This window comes from Mus pahari, chromosome 13 (assembly GCF_900095145.1).
Source record: "Mus pahari chromosome 13, PAHARI_EIJ_v1.1, whole genome shotgun sequence".
Lineage (NCBI taxonomy): Eukaryota > Metazoa > Chordata > Mammalia > Rodentia > Muridae > Mus > Mus pahari.
In genome coordinates this window covers 20,678,883-20,699,954 of record NC_034602.1, presented here as the reverse complement: position 1 = coordinate 20,699,954, position 21,072 = coordinate 20,678,883, and the positions used below count along the sequence as shown (strand labels likewise).

Below are 21,072 nucleotides of genomic sequence, written 5' to 3'. Positions count from 1 at the left end.
ATACCCAAACTCATGCATATATGCAGCATCATATACCCAAACTCATGCATATATGCAGCATCATATACCCAAACTCATGCATATATGCAGCATCACTTACTCATGGTGCCACCTTTGTCCTGCGTGGCGTTTACTTCTGTCTGTATTCTATGGATGCTGTATGTTTCCTCGAGTGAGGTAAATAATACAAAATGTGTTCTAGCGTGTGAATGGAGAAGTCTCTGCTTGAAAGACTTGAGTGACACATGGATGTAGAAGCAGCTTGTGGCTATCAAAGCACCTAACAGTTACAGTCCCAAGGCAAGTCCCGTCTCCTGTCACAGCTCCTTGCTCCGTCTTCTGATAAAACCACCATTCCTGACCACAGCCTGTTGTGATCGTGGAGCGTGTTCACATACAAAAAGGCCCTCCACACCATCCCTGGCACTTACAGAGAGATTTGTAGGTGGTAATGACCACAGGAAATAACTGTAATATGCGGTGGGAAAGCAAAACACAAAGCCAGTGTTTAATAAGTCATAGCTATCGCTGTCACAGAGATAATTTATTATACTGACATCCCTTCCCTAAACCCCACTGTAATGAATTCGGTGGCTAGAATTCGCAGTGGTGTTGTGGCCCTTTGGAGTTTGCCATCCCTTACCTGACCAGAGGAAGCCGATTTATTGGTTGAAAAAACCAATTAAACCAATTAAAGAAAAAAATCACTGGAGAAGGAGAGAAGATTCTTACCACTGGCACCACGACTCTGAAGAGAGAGCAGGTCACTGCCGAGAAGGGTGTCATGGTGCTTAGAGAGCTGAGAAGATGGACACATTTCAACATCCAGAGGAACAGGAGGAGTCCCTGGAGGCATCGTGCCCTCTGAGGGAAGAACACAGCAGTTCAGTGAGTCCTGCCAATGATCTTAGGAGGCGTCGACACAGGCACACATCCGTGAGCTGTGCTGAAACACATGTTCGTTTGAGGAGTTGTTCAGACCACAGGTCTCCCAGGGACACCAAGTGACAGTGTCTGCAGAGGAGAACAAGTCAGAAACAGGTTCCAGCATACATAAGATGTCTTCAGGAGGGCAGGCTGGTAGAGACAGGCAGAGCAGGTCAGGCTATTTCCCCTCAGAGGCCCAGCACACTGCACTGTAAGGGCAGGGCCATGGCAGCAGTGACAGGGTGTACCTGCCTCGTTTTGTCAGACATTAGCAGTGCTTTCCTTGGAGATAGAACTAGAAGTGCTCCCTCATTATAGCTCTGGAGTCTCTGGCTCAGACAAACAAAGTGACAGGACACAAGATGCGCAGCAGGATGCCCAGGTCCAACACAGATACTCACACTCCTGGGTCCCTCGGAAGCTGGCTCCTAGAGCTGGGAGAAATGCTTTCTGTACACGGCCTGACCTCCTCTTCCCAGCAGAAAGAAAGAAGTGAAAATAAGTGAACATCAGGAGCTTGAATAAGCCAGAAAGTGACCGAGAGCACAAAGGTCCAAGGTTTCAGTGTGTCTGTGAGAACTGAGACCTGGGGAAGGTATGAGAGGCTGGCGCACCTGTGGTCCCTATGAATCAGTAAGATACAGGTGACTTTGGGGACAAGACAGGCATGATTGACACCAGAGCCAGTCCTGGAGAGGAGATATAGTGTGAGACTAGGTGGAACTACATTTTCTGGTGGCTGTGATTTAACAGGTGAAATTAAGCAAGGAGATTTATGCATTTTATTTAGACCAACATTCAAAAAATATGTACATTCAGCGCAAGTAGAGATGTTTGCATATTGAATTTATTAAATTGGACAAGTATTTTATATTTATAGCACATCTCAATTTGAGCTGACCATACTTCTTTCTCTATACTCTCAGGTCAGTGACCATGACATTGGAGAGCACACCTATGACCTCCCTAGGGACTCCTTTCTTGTCTATATCTGATTGGTAGGATACCAGAAAGCCTTCTTAACTATTTTCATTATCATATTTATTTATAGGATATATATCATGTGCCTAGAGGGATATGCATATATCTTCTTCTCTCTCATCCTAGAAAACACCTTAAATTTTGTAACATGTATTTCAAACTTGAGAAAGCTTGGTGCACTTGTACAGTTAAATAAGAGCTGAGGCTGTAGGCTTCAGCTACAAGCTCATCTGGTCTCAGTGACAGTGTACTCTGAAGGCCTCTCAGACGTCACAGCTTACTACTCAGGTGCCTGGCTACAAGGTCAGAGGCTGTTTCTACCAGTGCTGATGTAAGTGGACTATGATGCTTGCTCTCTCGGAGCATGAGTGGGGTCATTTATAGTGTACATGGGTCACCATGACCTGTTTTACTAGATAGCATGCTATTTGATGGATAGATGTTTCTGTGAAATATGCTTGGCATACCTGTGGTCCCTTAAAGACAACAAGATAAAGCTATGCTTGGGAAAAATAGAGATGATTGATATTGTAGCCATCACTGGCAAGGTGAAATATAATGTGAGAACTGTAAATTTCATGGTAACTGCAATTTAGTTGGTGAAAATAAGCAGGTAATTTTACTTTATGTTTTATTTAGACCAATATATGTAACATATCCAGCAGAAAATGGAAATTTACATACCAAACTTATTAACTCCATTACAGTTTGTCAAACTAAGCCTCATGGAGTGTTAGAGGTACCCAGCTTTGACCAGTTTGAGCTATACCACAGATACTGTGTGTGAAAAGAATAATTGGTTTTCTTGTGGCTGGGACAAATGATGCAGGACCAGAGAGCTGATGCGAGTGTCAGGCAGGACGAAGATTTACCAGGACAGCTCTACTCAAGAGCTAAGTGAAGGCCCAGAAATTGGACCTGGCTGTAATGGAATTCCTAGGGAAGAGGAAGTCATTCCAGGCAAGATTCTGGCAGCAGCAAACATGATGAGAAAGATGGTACACTGTGAAGAAGGAAGGCTATGAAAGGTGAACCCATTTCAGAGACCCAATGCTCACTGAGAGAGTGCTGACAGATTCCCATGTCTCCTCACTACATGCCTAGAAGAGCTGCTCTGCCCACCTCAGTGAGAAGAGCATCCTACAGAGTGGTTCAAGAAAGCCAGCCTAGTGGGCTTTCAACACAGGCAAGGAAACTCTCAGCTCTGATGGCATTAGAATCCAGGCAATGTATAGCTGTATACAATGTATAGCAGGGCAGAGTAGACAGTGAGTGAGCTGAAGCTCCGTGGCAGAAAAGAAATGTAGATGACTATAGACACACAGGAAAGGTAGACCAGAATGTCTACCAGTGATAAGACAATGAGGCCCCATGCTGATGCTGGGGAACAGTAGGGAACAAACTGGTGAACTTCGTTCCTAGTGCTTCTGGTCTTTTGGTGTATGAGCGTGAACTGAGTAATATTGTAGCACACACATCTCAGTAGATGCAAAATCTTTGTAAGAAGGTCCTAGGGTGGCTGAGAACAAAACATCCCAAGACAAAGAGAAACCATTTGGAACAGCCTGAGCTCTGTTCCTGTCTGTCTAAAAATGGGGAGTCTTCAAACACCAAAGCCTATGGAACCCCAGGAAGCTGCTCTCAAGGTTCTCCAAACTGTGAATAATGTCTTTCCACACAGACTAGATTCTAGTTGTTTGGGGCAGCTTTGCTGAGCCTTGGAAGATGGGCTCACTATGACTTCTAGCCTTCCATTGCCCCAGCTTCCTGCCTCTGTAGGTTAAAAAAAAAGATGAATGTCTTGATTTTTGTGCTACACTAGATTCCTACAAGTTGTGGAAATTACAATCCAAGATGTAGAAGTGTCTGGAATCCTTCTGCTCCTGGTGCTTAACACAAGGATGGCCTTTGCTGCTCTCTGTGCATGGATCAGCAATGTGCACAATGAATGTGTTTCATAGTACCATGGGGGTGTGAGCAGGCTCAGTAGGGGAGTGCCAGATGCTCATGATGTGAAGATGTCTACCAGGTTTGTGCCTAGCCTTGAGACTCATGGGTACCTATGGAGCTCAACACCCATGAGTAGGAAGTATAGCCTCAGGGCTTCCTCAGCTAGGGTGGGAGGGGCAGGGCTGACTCATGAAGTCACAGTTCTAGTGGCATCTGCAATGGGGAGGTGATAGTTATTCTTGTCCTCCAGGAAGAAGCCCAGATTGTCCTCTGCTTAGAACATTCAAAGCACATCTTCCCCCAAGACTGAAGTGTCTTTTATGCCTCTATAGTTGGGCCACTCTGGCTATAGAAAGGCCCTTCCACTCTCTGGGCCTTTAGTTTCCCCAGCTGCAGTGGTTATGTCAGGAACAGTCTTGTGTTTCTGCCCCAAGATTTGCCCAGATTATAGAGGGCGAGAAGGCAGAGGAGAAGTTGAGTAGGAGTTGATATGACCTCTGAGGAGACAGGAACAACAGTGGTACCACTTATCCAGGAAAGGAAGGCTGGAGCTGTGGTAGAGGAAGACCACCAGCCTTGTGCCCTCGAGGGCTCCCCACACAACAGAAAGGAGAGCTGGGCCGAGGGTGCTTTATACGAGGAGGCAGAGGGAAGTTAAAGAGAGGAGGTAGAGCTGGGAACACTGTAGTTAGAGGGGAACAAGTCCCCCCTCTTTTTGGATCATTCCAGTAGCAGCTTGCCCAGAGTGTAAGGGTACTCTAGGTATGGAATGGCTCTGGGGCACTGACAGATCCCAAGATATGTAGAAAAGAGGCTTAGAGAATCTGTGGAGTAGAGATACAGGGGGCTTAGAGAGGGTATTTCTCCCTCTCATGACCCCTGTGTCTTTCCCTGAGCCTCAGGGTGATCACTTATTGCAAATACCTCTGTCTAAGACCATCACCAGTGAGAAAGAGAGGATACATGATGTGTCTAAGCATGTTAGTGCCAGCCTCCTTACTGTAAATGATGTGGACTGACACCTGCTTCCTCCCGCTGCTGCAAGTCCATGAGTTCTACTCCACACGGCAGCCATGGAGGCCCAACGAGTGGACCTGTGGGATGTTCTCCAAATCTTACTACTCTCGGTGCCGTCTGTGAGCGTACAGCAACATCATTCAACAGAACAGCTCATCACCCCGATCCCTCTCGTCCTTGTGTGACAGATGCCATAGAACAGTATCAGCTGCGGCCTCTTTCTGTGTATGTACCTGATTCCATGACACCATCAGGCCGATGTCCACAAGCCTCTGATAAAGTCCTTTGTGGAACTGGTCGGTGATGTTTGCAGCAAGAGTAGAGAGGTGACCAGAGGCTGCACAGTAGGCCAGTGCTACACCAACCATAGAGAGCTGCAAGATGGGAAGAAAGGTCCCTCAGTTGGCTGAGGGAAGACGCCAGCATCCCTGACACTGGTGACAAGTTGACTGTCTAACATGAAGTTGGTGGTTGAAGAGAGGACTCATTTGGTAAAGGGTAATCACAGGGCTGTGACTTCAATCTCTAGAACGGTGTAAAAATGAGGCCATGGTAGTACATGCCTGTAATCCCCATGTCGGGGAGAGTAAAACAGGTCGATTCCTGGACTCACCAGTCAGCTAGCCCATTCTACTTAGTGATTTCCACGCCAGGGAGAGAAGCTGTCTTAAACAACAACAATAAATGATGAATACTGTCTGAGAAACAACACCAGGGTTGTCCCATAGCCTCCTTGTATTTATGCACAAAACACATGTGAACACACATATATACACACACCACTGCTACCACCACCACCACCTATTGTCAGGGAAACCTGATTTCAAATGCTATTCTGCCTCTGCACTACTGTGGAGTAACCAGTGACATTGGAAGGAGTCTGTATTTATAAGACTTCCTGATAAAAGTACTTTCCCTTTCAGATAGAAATACTTTAGCCTCATTGTTCCCCATAATGAAGACTACATTGGAGAGGTTACCTCCAGCCAGTGTCTTGGTTTTCTCCAGTAGCTGAGGATGCCCTTGGTTGCCATCCCCCAGAGCTGGAAACAGAGGTGGATCATGTTGAGTGCCAGGAACAGCAGCTGAGAGGGGACAGAAATAAGTGAGACAATAGAAGGTTCAGCTGGGTTGTTTGCTCAAGATCTAAACTTCTGGCTGGTGCCTCTGCCCAGCCAGTAGACGTAGCGCAAGCCTCTCTCTGTCTCAGCAGCATTTGATGTCAAACTAGCCCTGAAGTAGGCATCTGGGCAGCTTGGTCTCACTTCACACTAAGCTCTCGCAGAGACCCAATTCCATGGGAAGCCTCAAGGCCTGCTATTGACCCTGCAGGCATCCACTGACACTACCAGCTCACCAAGCCTGCCTTGTGCATTCTCCATGTCTTTGGGAGCTGTGTGCATTAGGCTTGTAGGTCCACTCTTTACAAACTGTAAACATAATCGGAACCAAGTTGGCTTTGAGTACTCAGGGAGGGGGTGAAAGAGTGGTATTGTGCCGTGTCACACCAGAGACTGCCTCTGTGTTACAGTGGGGACCACAGTGAATTAGCGAGTATTTATAAAACTTCCTGATAAAAGTCTTTCCCTTGAAGCCGGGCGTGGTGGCGCACGCCTTTAATCCCAGCACTTGGGAGGCAGAGGCAGGTGGATTTCTGAGTTCGAGGCCAGCCTGGTCTACAAAGTGAGTTCCAGGACAGCTAGGGCTATACAGAGAAACCCTGTCTCGAAAAACCAAAAAAAAAAAAAAAAAAAAAGTCTTTCCCTTTCAGATAGAAATACTTCAGTGTTATTGTTCTTATTGCTTATGTTTTCTCTATAGTGTGGAGCCAAAGAAAAGGGCAGGGGAACTGACCTGGTCTTTTAAACTCTTGACATTTATCTAACAAGACTTCATTTTTTTGTGTAACTCCTGATAGTTTAAGATAGTGCACTAGAATACTATTTAGCTTTTTTTTCTGACTGTTATTTACTTACTTAGGGTGCTTAAGGCATGAGCCTCTCCTATCCCAGACCCTTCTCAGTAGTCCACACCTCTGCTTCACACTTATCCTCCATTCCAGTCTCAGCCTTGGCTATCTCTCACAGTCCCTAGACTTCTTTCTCTTCCTGAAGCCAAGCAGATTTGACTTGTCCAACCAGCAAGGTCATGTTTCCTTCTGAAAGGAACATGAAATGAGAAGATCCAAACTCAGTGGCGTACAGCGGAGGGTGGCTGCTGAGGCTTTTGATGGTTCAATGAAGAGGTGAACTGCTGCTACTCAGTACTGTGGACTATGGGGGCTGATACCCTCAAATTAACATTTTGGTATCCCAAGCCCCATGGTTTCTGTATTTGTAGGCATTGCCTCGATGGAAATAGTTAAGGCTAAATGCAGGCATGGGGATGCTGCTGCTTCTGCAATATTGGGGTTTATATACGTACTGAAGCCGAAAGCACACATACGTTCTCCTTGTTCACAGGCACAGAAAAGGAGCCAGGCTGTGTGACACAATGTGTCAGCAACAGAGAGAAAGTGGGTTTCCACCATCCAGGGAGGGAGTTCTCACTACAGCCCGGCTCTCCTGGCACCTTGTAGCTACTGGATCTTTGGAAACAGATCCCTGTTTTTTAAGGCAACCAGCCATTGAGCACTAAGTGACCCCGTTCGCCTGAGGGATATGTGGCTGTCCCCTGGTGGCTGTTTGAAATTTCAATAATACCAAACCCTACTAATACTGTAACTTTATTATAAAATGCATAGCTAGTGGTGATAAAGCTTAATTTCTACATCTGGCATAGTAACTTAATAACAGAAATAACAGAAATAATCGGTAATAAAATAGAGCAGTTATAACAACACACTGTAATTACATCACAATACACTATAAGGTTGTTTAAAATGTAGGCATCATTTACTTCTGGAATATTCTGTTTCTTATTTTCAGATCATGGTTCACTATAGAAAGTTAAATGTTCAGACCTCTGTGCACCTTCCCCTCCAGAGGAGAGTTGACCTCCAGAGAGGGCACTGACCCCGGGACTCAGGTGAGATCGCCATCTTGTATCCCAGGTCTCTCAGAGACCAGTCTGCACAGGAGAGCATGCAGGCTGCAGAAGCAACAGAGCTTCTTGAACAGGGGCTCTCAGCCAGGAGGCAGAACTGAGACCCAGACCTCTGTGCACCTTCCCTGCCAGAGGAGAGCTTTCCTGCAGAAAGTGCTCTGACCACTGGGACTCAAGAGAGAGTTGGACTTGCAGGAGTGCTGACAGAGGCTAACAGAATCACAGGAGGAACAAGCTTCAGCCAGAGACAGCTAGAACATCTATCACCAGAGATTACCAGATGGCGAAAGGCAAACATAAGAATCTTACTAACAGAAATCAAGACCACTCAGCATCATCAGAACCCAGTACACCCAACACAGCGAGTCCTGGATACCCCAACACACCTGAAAAGCAAGATTCAGATTTAAAATCATATCTCATGATGCTGTAAGAGGATTTTATGAAGGGCATTAATAACTCACTTAAAGAATTACAGGAGAACACTGCTAAACAGGTAGAAATCCTTAAAGAGGAAACAAACAAACAAATCCTTTAAAGAATGACAGGAAAACACAACCAAACAGGTGAAAAAATTGAACAAAACCATCCAAGATCTAAAAATGGAAGTAGAAACAATAAGGAAAACCCAAGAGGAGACAACTCAGGAGATAGAAATCCTAGGAAAAAATCAGGAACCATAGATCAGCAACAGAATACAAGAGATGGAAAAGAGAATCTCAGGTGCATAAGATACCATAGAAAACATGGACACAATAATCAAAGAAAATGCAAAATGCAAAACAATCCTAACTCAAAACATCCAGGAAATCCAGGACACAATGAGAAGACCAAACCTAAGGATAATAGGTATAGATGAGAATGAAGATTTTCAACTGAAAGGGCCAGTAAATATCTTCAACAAAATTATAGAAGAAAACTTCCCTAACCTAAAGAAAGAGATGCCCATGAACATACAAGAAGCCTACAGAACTCCAAATAGGCTGGACCAGAAAAGAAATTCCTCCCGGTACATAATAATCAGAACAACAAATGCACTAAATAAAGATAGAATATTAAAAGCAGTAAGAGAAAAAGGTCAAGTAACATATACTGGCAGGCCTATTAGAATTACACCAGACTTCTCACCAGAGACTATGAAAGCCAGAAGATCCTGGACAGATGTCATATAGACCCTAAGAGAACACAAATGCCAGCTCAGGCTACTATACCCAGCAAAACTCTCAATTATCATAGATGGAGAAAACAAGATATTCCATGACAAAACCAAATTTACACAATATCTTTCCACGAATCCAGCCCTTCAAAGGATAATAAAGGGAAAACTCCAACACAAGGATGGAAATTACACCCTAGAATAAGCAAGAAAGTAATCCTTCAACAAACCTAAAAGAAGACAGCTACAAGAAAAGAATCCCAACTCTGACAACAAAAATAACAGGAAGCAACAATTACTTTTTCTTAATATCTCTTAACATCAGTGGACTCAATTCTCCAATAAAAAGACATAGACTAACAGACTGTCTACATAAACAGAACCCAACTTTTTGCTGCATACAAGAAACCCACCTCAGGGACAAAAACAGATACTACCTCAGAGTAAAAGGCTGGAAAACAATTTTCCAAGCAAACGGTCCGAAGGAACAAGCTGGAGTAGCCATTCTAATATCAAATAAAATCAACTTCCAACCCAAAGTTGAAAAAAAAGTTGTCAAAAAGACAAGGAGGGGCATTTCATACTCATCAAAGGTAAAATCTTCCAAGATAAAACTCTCAACCCTGAATATCTATGCTCCAAATGCAAGGGCATCCACATTCATTAAAGAAACTATAGTAAAGCTCAAAGCACACATTGCATGGTACACAATAATAGTGGGAGACTCAACACCCCACTTTTATCAATGGACAGATACTGGAAACAGAAACTAAACAGAGACACATTGAAACTAACAGAAGTTATGATGCCAGCAAGATTTTGCTGACAGAACCCTGACATAGCTATCTCTTGTGAGGCTATTCCAGTGCCTGGCAAATATAGAAGTGGATGCTCATAGTCAGCTATTGGATAGAACACAGACCCCCAATGGAGGAGCTAGAGAAAGTACCCAAGGAGCTGAAGGGGTCTGCAACCCTATAGGAGGAACAACAATATGAACTAACCAGTATCCCCCAGAGCTTGTGTCTCTAGCTGCATATGTAGCAGAAGATGACCTAGTTGGCCATCAATGTGAGGAGAGACCCTTATTCTTGTGAAGATTATATGCCCCAGTACAGGGGAATGCCAAGGCCAGGAAGCAGGAATGGGTGGGTTGGGGAGCAGGTTGGGGAAGGGTATAGGAGACTTTCAGAGAGGAAACTAGGAAAGGGGATAACATTTGAAATGTAAATGAAGAAAATACCTAATAAAAAATAAATGCATTAAGTGAGTTAAAAAAATAAAGAAAGTAAGTTAAATGTTGGACAATGAGGGGTGACAGTATTTTTTTATGGTGGCTGAGGCTAAGACTCCACAATGAATTTAGTACATTGTGTTGGTTGAGTATTTGAGCTCATTTTGTATGTGATGGTTGTTCTTCCCATTCGGGATCTTCCTTGTCTCCAGCTCCAACATTGCTCTCTGTGATTCATACCGCATAAAAGGGGCAAAAGAGTTGTTGGGGTGGGTCAATGGGAGGACCATAGTCTCATAGTGTGGAGGTATTTAGGCCAGGTGAAGCCGGGGTTCCCTGTGTCCATCCAGGAGGCCCAGGGCAGATGAACTCACCTCAGAAAGCATAAGAAGGTACTTTAGGGCTGAGTCACTGTAGAAGATGCTGAAAGACTCTACCAGGAATGAGGGGACCAGACCTCCTGTGGGGAGACATTCTGTGCCCAGGATCACACTTGTGAAGAGTCGTGTTGGAGGGTTGTAGAGGGTGAAGTGCACAGACATGGCCCTTGTGCTGTGGTCGATCCACTTGCTGGCTCTGAGGGCAGTCAGAGCTGCATAGGCTTCATGTCTGGAAAGCAGCCCAGGTTCAGAGTGAGGGCAGGGAACAAGGCTTGGGAGTCCCAGGGAAAAGCCCATCTGTGTCACCATGTCCAAAACACCTGATGAGCCTTCATGGGTACAGATGACCCCTAGCCTTCTGATTTGCACAGGCAGTCCTCCTTTGTGTCAGGAATCCCCACCAGGAGCCCACTGCCCCTCTTTCCCTCTTCCTTTCCCTGTATCAGCAAGGATATAATTCCAGGCAACGGTTGGCTTCTACCCTTCACCTATGCCCTCTGAGGATGAGATAACCACCCAAGGGCATACTGTGGACTTTAAGGATAGAAAGAAACCACATTTTACTATATTCATAAATTTTACTACATTCATATATATTATTCATATTTAGTAGCAAATCATGCTACTAAATAATTTTTTAAGTTCTCTGGGCACACTACTATAACTCTCATACTGAGTCCTATGCAAAGTCCCATTCTATGAGGAAGGCTGTATCATGAATGGGGCCTACGCATGGTGTGGAACTGCCAGGGTACCTCACTACAATCTGGGCTACAGGAAATAGAGTATATACATGCTATATCTACACACACTGGAAGATCCACTCCTCATTTGCTCACTGCAGCTCCAGGCAGCTTCTGTGTTCCTCTAGGAGTTAGGGGAGGGACTGGCGAGGCCATGGGAGCACCCTGCTTGGCACACAGCAAGCAAAGGGGAAAGATTCACTTGACCCCATGACTGCAGGCTCTGGCAGTCACTTTTAAAGACTGTTCTTTTCTCCTCTATGCATGTGGGTCTGAACAGAGTCTGAGTTCCTCCACACCATTGCTTGAACCAGGAGCACTGCTCAATCCTTAGCAATGCTGGCCCTTTCCCACTTGGCCTGGAAGCTGAGCCTGCAGGAGGGCATTCCTCACCTCACAGCATGGGCCTGGGAGCCACACTTATGGATACTCACTGACCTTGTTCTTCCTAGGCTATGCATGTAGCTCTCTTTCTTCACGTCACAGGTCTCAGGACCACCAGGGGTCACATTTCGGTCCTCAAGGACAAGGCCTTTACTATGCATAGAAAGCCCATCTTCCAGGAGCTCTGAGAATGGCCTGGGAGGCTGGAGCACAAACCATCAATCAAGTAACCTATCAATCCCTGTCCCCAAGTCGTCTGTATTGTGGGGCTCCCTAGCTCTGTCCACACATAGGACAATCAAATGATGTGATCAGGGACCCTGCTACTCTCCAGAACCATTCTGTAGCCTACTTCATGATTTTTGGGTTCTATCTTAAACTGGAAGGATCCAGGCTATGCCTTCTGAAGGCTGAAGCTGAGGAGTTAGGTGGGCAGGGCTGGACAATCTGCAGAACATTGCACTAAGCACTGCGGAATAATGCTGTCTCGGGGCACCCTTCCCCATCAGAAAAGCAGACAAGAATATCCTAGTATTCAGATTTCCAGAAGAGCGAGCCTTCTTTTGCTTAGAATACCAATTCTAGAAGTGAAGAGAACAGTTCTGGGGTCGAATGCAGAGGGCACAGGAAGTGCTCGGACTGGGCAGAAGGAAGGCAGGCCCTGGCACCTGGCAACCTCACACCACCTCCCAGCTGCCTGAGCTCTGTCCGAGTCTCCCAGGGTGCATACCGTGCATGCAGTGCCAGCAGAAGCCTTGAGCTGCTTGACCACTGGGGGGCCTATTAGGTGGCATTGGCCTCCAAGAGCTCCAAGCTGAAAGAGGAAGAGAGCTAATACGTGAGAACTATGCACTTCAATTGGCCCCTGCAAAGCATGGCTGACAAAGGCCGGGGATGCACAAAACCCTGCATCTGTGGAATCAGAGGTCCATTCCCCTGATGTCACTGAGGATGCAAGCAGCACTCCCTCCCCAACCTCCTTTTTGGAGAAGGAAAGCGTTCAGATGCCTTCCCCCTGAAGTTCATCTCGTATGAATGACCAGGTTCCTCCACAATTCGTGGAAGACAACAAAAGGGGACAAATTGGGACAGTGTTTCAGGAATAGAAGAGAAAGATCGTATATTTTTCATAAGAGGAAAGAAAGTGAAAGCTGAATAAGGGATTGGATAATACAAACTTTGGACCAACCTTGCCTTTTTCTGGAAGCTTCCCTAACGATGCTGCCTTAGCTCCTCTTCTGCTCTGGGGACTCCTGAGCCTCTGTCAGGCAAGCAGCAAGCTAGTTGCTTCCCTAGTCTCACCCTGAACCCCTGTGTGTGTGTCTAGGCCTTGCTCAGACTGGCAAGCATTGACAGGAGGATGTGAACAGCTTAACACAGACTCCAGGCAAGGAGAGAGATAGGCTTCTTTGCCTGCCATGGCACTGGCGCCATGGCAAAGCTCCTGCACTGCACTGTGGCGTCTCCCCACTGCCATATAGTGTCCGACAGATAGGAAAGGAGCATACCTGAGCCCCCCAGGCTCTCGCAGATGTTCTTTCTGGGTACAGCTCATCTAGCAGTGTGCTCAGCGTCCAGTCCCACCAGTCTTCTGTGCTGCTGAGGTCCCCCAAGGAGTGATTGGCACGTCTTAATTCAAGAACAAAACAAAAAAAAGGTAGACATGAATCCCTAAGCACAATTCCAAGTGAGGGAAAGGTTGCCCTTTTTCCCAACCCCACATTTGTGGGAATTAAGCCAAAGCAATCTGTAAGATGAGGTACAACTCCACAATTCACTTTGTTCCTTGGCAGCAGAGGGAAGAGAAACGGTGGGAAACAACATTCATTCATTCACTCAACAAACATTACTGGGTAAATATTAAGTACCAGACATTCTTGTAGACACTGGGAAACCCTGTCCTGTGGGGAAACAAAGAAATTGTATATAGCTGAATATGTAGCCCACAATAACAGTTAAAACTGATGGTCTTTTAACTCTATCGTGGTAAAAATTTCACCCACCAACACTTCTGTTTTTCACTTGTAGCTCAATATCCAATTCCATGAGATGTTCAGCACTTGATTACAAGGTAGGCATTGCCTTAGGTCACCACATGCGGGTGGATGGAATGGGCACTTTTGGTTCGCTGAGCTTCAGGGCGTAGGTTACTTGAGCCAGTGCACAGCAGCCAGAAAGCCTGTGACAGGCATCTCCTGACTTCATGTGCAGGGACATGGCCTCAGAAGCAGAATTCACACCTTGGAAGCTGGCAAGAGGATGCTTCGGGCCAGACAGTCTCTGCCCAGGTATGGGGCAGGGACTCCTTAAGGGCTGTAACACTGTACAACCATGTAAGAAAGCTAGACAATCTAATCCAAAAGGAACCAAGGGCAAGGAAAAGCCTTCAATATATGTGAACGGGGAAACAAATCCCCCCATCAGCAATTTATATACACTGAACGTACACATCCAAAGTCTCCAGAACCTGTGTGAGCAACAGGAGCTGTTGAGCCGACTTGTTTTAGTTCCTTCTTCCTCCCTCCCTCCCTCCCTCCCTCCCTCCCTCCCCTTCTAGATTTTTATTTGTGTGTGTGTGTGTGTGTGTGTGTGTGTGTGTGAAAGAGAGAGAGAGAGAGAGAGAGAGAGAGACAGAGACAGAGACAGAGACAGAGAGACAGAGACAGACAGACAGACAGAGGTGTGCAGATAACTGCAAGGACCAAGAGAGAGAAATGACCCTTCTGGAGCTGGAGTTGCAGGCAGTTAGTTGTGAGCTGCTGGGCATGGATGCGGGGAAACGAACTTGGGTTCTCTGGAAGAGCACTATGCACTCTTAGCCGCAGAGCCTTCTCCAGCCCCAGTTCCCTTTCCTTGAGTCCAGTTTGTCTCCTACCCATCCACTTATGTGTGGTGGTGCTGTTTCGGAGCCTAATCTCTGCAGCCTCCTACTGACTGCTCATTCTCAATTCCATACTTTTCTGAAAACTTGGCCAAACTTGTCAAATCCTAAGCAAGTAGGAGAGCTGCAAGGGACATCTAGAGGCTGTGATGGAGAAACAGCATTTCTTGGAAAGGAGGCAGAGTCACTGAGGGAGGCACAAATACAGCTGGTAAAACCCTAAAAATATTCACAGCCCCGGGGAGAAAGCACTGTACAAAGACACAGTGAGAGGGAGGGAGGCAGGGAGGAATATCAGCAGACAAGCTGACTGCACACCTGCCACTAAGTAAGGCCCACATCTGTTTGAAAAAACAAACTAGCATATGTTTAATATCTATACTGAGTTCCCACAACACTTAAAATTGCTTTTAAAATTCTATTTTTATGTGTATGGGTGTTTTCTTTGCATGCACTTTTGTATATCATGTATGTGCCTGGTACCTTCAGATGCCAGAAGAGGGCACTGGATCCCCTTGGACTACAGTTAAAAATTGTTATGAGCAGCTCTATGGGTGTAAGAAATAGAAGCAGAGTTCTCTGGAGGGGCAGCCAGTATCCTTAACCCCTGAACCATCTCTCCACACCCCCACAATAGAGGTACTGGAGCATCAACACCAAGGTGTCTTCGCCCACATTAAGCATGTGATCTCCCACTGAACTGCACCCTTGGCCCAAGCTTGCAGAATTTAGAGAAATGTTATCACTTGCCATACTTGCTCCCCATTGGGACCACATTCATGAAACTGTCAAGAAACACTGTCTGTGACCCAGAGCTCACACATCCCTGCACAAAGGAACCATTGTGCTCCTTCATGGCACACTGGGGAGCAAGAGGTGAACCAAAGGAGCCAACCATAGCCTGGCCCCGTGTGTACTAACTACAGCAATTATATCAAATGGGCCCATAGCTCCAGTCCAGCGAGAAGAAAAGCATTAGTGGTCATTTCTGAAGACCACTGGGATGGAGCAAGGCTTTTGCCTCTAGGTACTGGTCTCTCACTTGTGGCTCAGTTTAGTTTTGTGGATTTGGGATTTCATGAAGTCCTTGAGTTCAGAAGTATTCAAACACAAATTCAATGGGACACAATCTGATATTAGAGTAATTTTTTTTTTTGAAGACAGATAATCCAGAATCTTACGTATCCTAACTTTATAGAGGATGCTGTGGCAGCCAGGAGCAAAGGACTGCCAGCCACAGGGAGCCAAGAGAGCACCCCTCGGATTCCATTGGATTCACTTTTCCTAGGCTTGCCCTGCCCCCTAGGGACTTGTTTTTAACGATTAGGTTCTGGGGGGATGGATGAGGCAGAGAGTCCACTTTAAACATTCCATTTGGGACCATGATATATAAATATGGCAGTGAGGTTTCTATTCTTGGGGGAAACCTGAGGGCTCTAAGTCCACCTGGGTCAACATTGAGGGGGGTTACCTGAGTGTACCAGGTCCAAGAGTACAGGAATTTTACAGATGTTATCTCAGCTGGAATATTTGACAACCGAGAGGCATATGAGAAATGTCAAAGAAAAAGGAATTCATGAAATGTGAGATAAAAATAAACTAGCCAAATCAGTGGTTTTTGTGTTTTGATTTCCATGTCTTAAAAAAAGAAGGCCCCCACATGGTCTCTTTGTTTTGCTCACAGCGCCCCCTCCTGGCACAATCTATGCACCTGTTCATATGGAAGAACTAAGTTGTCAAAGTAGAAGCTAACGGTGGCATTGGAAAATGGGACTCAGAAACTACCATGTAGCTCCTCTAGAGCTGCCGCAGTCCTGAGATTATTGAGCCATGGCAAGTTCAAGTACTGGGGCTTCCAGGCAGTACCTTGTTAAAGAGTAATAAGAGTAAAGGGAATGACATCTGCAAGTCACCATCTAGCAGGGTGTCAGTGTTCCTTTGCCTGACAGAATCTAAAACTATGTCCCTAAAGCAGAAAGGTGAAATGAATATTTACTAACATTCAAAGGCAACACATTCATAAGAATGCTACAGAAGTGAGTATTAAAATATTCCTTACAGAAGAGAAAGGAAACCCTGTAATGTGTAGAGTTGTTATACTCTGTCAGTAGAAAGTAAGCAATAATAATCCATATTGCCAGAATCAAACTGCCTTGAAGAAACTGCCCAGTTGGTAACTTTAACTGACAAAAGAATGTTCTAAGTGTATCTACTCGTTTCCTTGGGCATCCAAATCTCAGGGGTGTCAGGATCTGAAAAGGCACCTATGTGTCAGATGCATGGGAGTGTGCCTCTGCCTTAAGCTGTTCCCGTGGTCAGTGTTTCCTTATGATGCAAATCCTGTTGCAATTAAAAGTAGGAAGAAAAAAAACAATGAACACTTGAAAGCTTGGCAGAGAAGCACACTTTGAAATTGGGTATCAGGAATCATGAACTGTGACCGTAGCCTTTGGTTAAAGAACACTGATATTTTTCTGCAAAATAGATGGTATGACCTTCTCGGGCCAAGAACTTCTTTCACTATTGACCCCAAATGAGATGCCAAGCACCTGCCAAAGTCTGCAAATGGAGCCCTCCATTAGCATGGGTAATTAGACAGCCTTTCACAGACTTCAGACACAGGCTGTGATGAAGACCTTTCTCTGGGCACAGTCTTGGATAGGTGAAATTGCCGGAAGGGATGGGTAGAGCGTCTGTAGAGCGCCCCCTCCTGGAAGAGTGAAGGAAACTGATTCTGGACCCCAGAGCCCAAAGTCTTCTTTGGGTATGAGTGTAATGACCACGAATTAGTGCAACACTCCCCAGATTAGTGCAATCCCTACCCCAAACCACCTACCTTATAAATGCCTTCCTGATGGCATGATTGAGAGAATATTCACCTGGGCAGAATCTCCCATATGCCATAAACAAAAGCAGCAGTAGCATGATGCTGTTCATGGTCATGTCTCTGGGAAGATAGATGAAAGAATTAGCATCAATAGAGACCCCGTGTGTCCACATTTCCCTCATGGAAAATAGTTTAGGGAGCAGGGCACCTATGTCCTGGTTCGGATGGATTTGTATAAAGGCATGAGATGGATTGAATGCTGCGTTTATTCTTTGTACTTTCAAAAGACTCTTTCCTAGTTTTTATTAGTTCTTTGAAAACTGCCCACAAAGTACTTTGATCTCATTCACCTCCTCACCCAGCTCCTTCTAGATCACCCACCTGCCCTACTCATTCAATTTTGTGTCTTTATTGTTTTTTTTAACCATTCAAGAAAAATTCGTGCTGCCCTTATGCTCTGCAATATGTGGCCTTCCACTAGAGCTTTGTCGACCTACTCTAGGGGATGCCCTTAAGGAAGACTGTCTCTCTCTCTCACCAGCTATCGACTGCCAATAGTTCCTTAGCTTGGCAGGGGATTTCAACACCTCTGTGTTGGTTTTGCTCTTTTATGTTACCAACAGCCAGCTTTCCCACCCCATTTTGAAAAGCCTATTCATTTGTGCATCGAATTGTCTTAATGTTTTTGCCAATAAAACTGCTTGGGCCTATTCACTGGCTGCTTCTGGTCTCTCCCTTCTGCTCCATTGATCTAGGTGTCTATTTCATTGGTCTGTGATTTACTCTTCACATTGAAGAGTACTGGATTTGGGTATTTCTGAGCTAGAATCCATGTTGTCTTTCTCTCGGGCTATAAACAATTCTCTTCAAGGACAGCAACAATGACAAAACTAGACAACCATGCAATTGCTTGTGTGTCCTATCCCCTAGCGGGTCATTAACCCGAAGAATGACAGCTGCTGAACACCGATGTAGGCACTGGTGCATTTCTACTGCTTCCAGGCTACTTTTCGACCTTTGAAGATTGTTTCTTAACTCTCCTGACTGATTTGTGCATTTCCCATTGAGCTTATACCACAGCAGCTGTGTCTTTTGCTGTACTGAAGAGTGGAGTGTTGCATCTTACTTGACTTACGAAGGATAATGGCTCTTGATGCTTACGTTTACTATTAGCTACTTTTCTAAATTCTCTCACTGACTATTTGGGTTTTTTTTTTTTTTTGTGGGACTTTCCCAGACATTTACTAATGACATCTACATAGTTAGCGTTGTCCCATTCTGAACCTGTTGTCTCTAGCTGTGTTTTCGGGTGTCCACCTTGGTGTGGACACTGCTTGTGGCTCTCTCAGCATGAGGATTTGGCCCGGGGAGCTGGATTTCTCAGGGTTGATTTGCTCAGCTCAGAAAGCTCTGTGGGCATCAGCTATCCAGTGTTCCAGACATTACACACTTACACCCACCTGTGAACTGGGGTTGTGTGGCAGCACAGTCCCCGGTGTGACCCCTCAGTAGCTCTGGATACCCTCTGTTCTCAGATACCTACAGTTCCTTTCATGCCCTGGTTTTGAGCAATACAGTGGGAACTGCAGGGCACTGGCTACACAGTGCTTAGTGTACCAGTGTGACTTCAAGGTGTGTGTGTGTGTGTAATTTAGGTTTGCCATTCATGTTTTTGGTGGGTTTGGTTCATTGTACCATCCCTGTTTTTATGGGCAGCCTGAACACATTTAAAAGTCTTTGTCAATGCCTTATCTTTTTAGAATTCCTCTTTCACGCACTTTAAATGTGACATTGGAATAATGCCATGGTTCTTTTCTTTGGAGAAGAACCTGTCTCAGGACCTGTTCTTTACTTAAGGGAGCTGAGTACGCGTGGGTGATGAGGAAGGATTTTTAAGAAAGACAATAAACTGGAAGGGACACTGCATACTTGAATGACATCATTGTGGGAAAAACATCTGGAGCTTCTAGATTCTTGATGGATTCAAGAAGCCTAGAATCTAGAACTCAGAACTGGGAGAGATGCATGAACTGGTCCTTGCAGAAGGTTCCTCCAGGAACTGCTACTGGTATCTACCACCAATGGGCAGGGGAATGGGTACCACTGACAAAGAAGCATGACTGAAGTCGAATTTGGAGAGGCTTGTCTCAGTATCATAGTTACTAAGTTTGATGCTTTATCTAAAAATTTGAAGTGGACTGCATGTTGACCTCCAGAACATGTCTGTGTAAACTGTAATGTTGACTTATTTTAAAATACTGGTCCCTGGGCTCAATCAATGCCTATGAAGAGGTACAACAGTTGCTCTTGGATTTTCATAGCCCTGTGTAACCAGCCGGAGGAGCAGAATGCCGGAACTGGTGTTTGGGCACAGTGTGATGTATGTGAGTCTGCATAGCTGATGGAGTTAAGGTCAGAGCTGAGGTCAGAGCTCTGGGCCATGGATTATAGCCAGAACGGTTTCCTTCTTCCAATGCAGTGTCTCTGTCCCTCACCCTCTTGCACGGGCTGAGACATGGGAAAGAAGGGATTTTCCCAAGTGCAGTATCTCTTATCATTCCCTCTAAAAAGAAGGCAGGGTCAGAGGAAGCCCATTATATTCTGGCCAATACCCACCTCAGGGCTGCCTGCATGAGGCTCTCTCTCCTCAGTCTCTCCCTGGTCTCTCTGAGCTTGACCCTGGATGGTGTCTGAGCCCAGCGCAGGTGGCGTTCTCGTTGTCGGGCAGCCAAGACCTGTGACGGAAGGGGAGCACCATGATGCTGGGGGTCAGCATTGGAGAAAGAGAGGCTTTTGGGGACCCTGCCAATCCAAGAGCTGTCATCATTGCTCTCTGCATTGCATTCAGGGGGACAAAGAGGGACTTTGTGCAGCTAACACACACTGTGTTGTTGGGGAGGTGATGTGAGATGAAATAGGCCCATTTGAAATCTCTGCTCATGTCCCAGGCCAGCTCTTTTGGCAAGGATTGCATCTGGGCCTTTAGAAAGCACAGCTTCACAGGAGAGACATGTTCACTGCTGCCCAGTCACAGGGGCAATTGCCTTTGGTATTTGCATAGTGCTTTCTGTTAGAGACCTTCAAAGACTGGAAAACTGAGTTTAAAGCAGCTTGTTTTAGCATGAATGATCTTTGTTTTGTTTGCTTTCTGTAATAAAAGCACCATTGCTTCCATGTTGTAGCTACGTGTGTTCATGGGCAGGACTAACAGTAGCTAAGAGGCAAACCCATGGGAAATAGTCACCCATTCATTTCTCACTCATCTGCTTAGCTATTCTAGGCACGTTCAGAGAGCAGCCCCTGGGCTGTTCAGTCCTTCCTCCCAGAGCTGCTGGGCTTCTAAGATGTAGAGCAAATGCTGTGAAGTGAAGCTTGGTGGTCGTGGTTCAGATGTGCCTTATGTGCTGAGGACTGCCTGTGCGGCTGAGTGCCTGGGAGACTCAGCAGGTACAGCATCAGGACTTTAAGGTGATGGCAGACACTGGGTTGGAGAGTCGATCCTGATGAGGATGGAGCTCCTCAAAGGCTTTTTGGTTCTGAGGCGAGG

At 45.7% G+C, this 21,072-nt stretch overlaps 1 protein-coding gene across 1 annotated transcript in view; it reads right to left on the bottom strand.

Annotated features, from left to right (window-relative positions):
- The window catches only part of Pkd1l1 (polycystin 1 like 1, transient receptor potential channel interacting), a 131,776-nt gene that overhangs the window by 8,029 nt on the left and 102,675 nt on the right, over window positions 1-21,072 (bottom strand). Inside the window, exons 41-49 of the mRNA XM_021211181.1 lie at window positions 20,142-20,260; window positions 17,535-17,645; window positions 13,326-13,446; window positions 12,548-12,631; window positions 11,827-12,020; window positions 10,685-10,919; window positions 5,856-5,960; window positions 5,109-5,249; window positions 733-864 (exon numbers count right to left, since the gene is read on the bottom strand). Of these exons, the coding sequence (XP_021066840.1) occupies window positions 733-864; window positions 5,109-5,249; window positions 5,856-5,960; window positions 10,685-10,919; window positions 11,827-12,020; window positions 12,548-12,631; window positions 13,326-13,446; window positions 17,535-17,645; window positions 20,142-20,260 (1,242 nt within the window). The remainder of the gene's footprint in view (window positions 1-732; window positions 865-5,108; window positions 5,250-5,855; window positions 5,961-10,684; window positions 10,920-11,826; window positions 12,021-12,547; window positions 12,632-13,325; window positions 13,447-17,534; window positions 17,646-20,141; window positions 20,261-21,072) is intronic.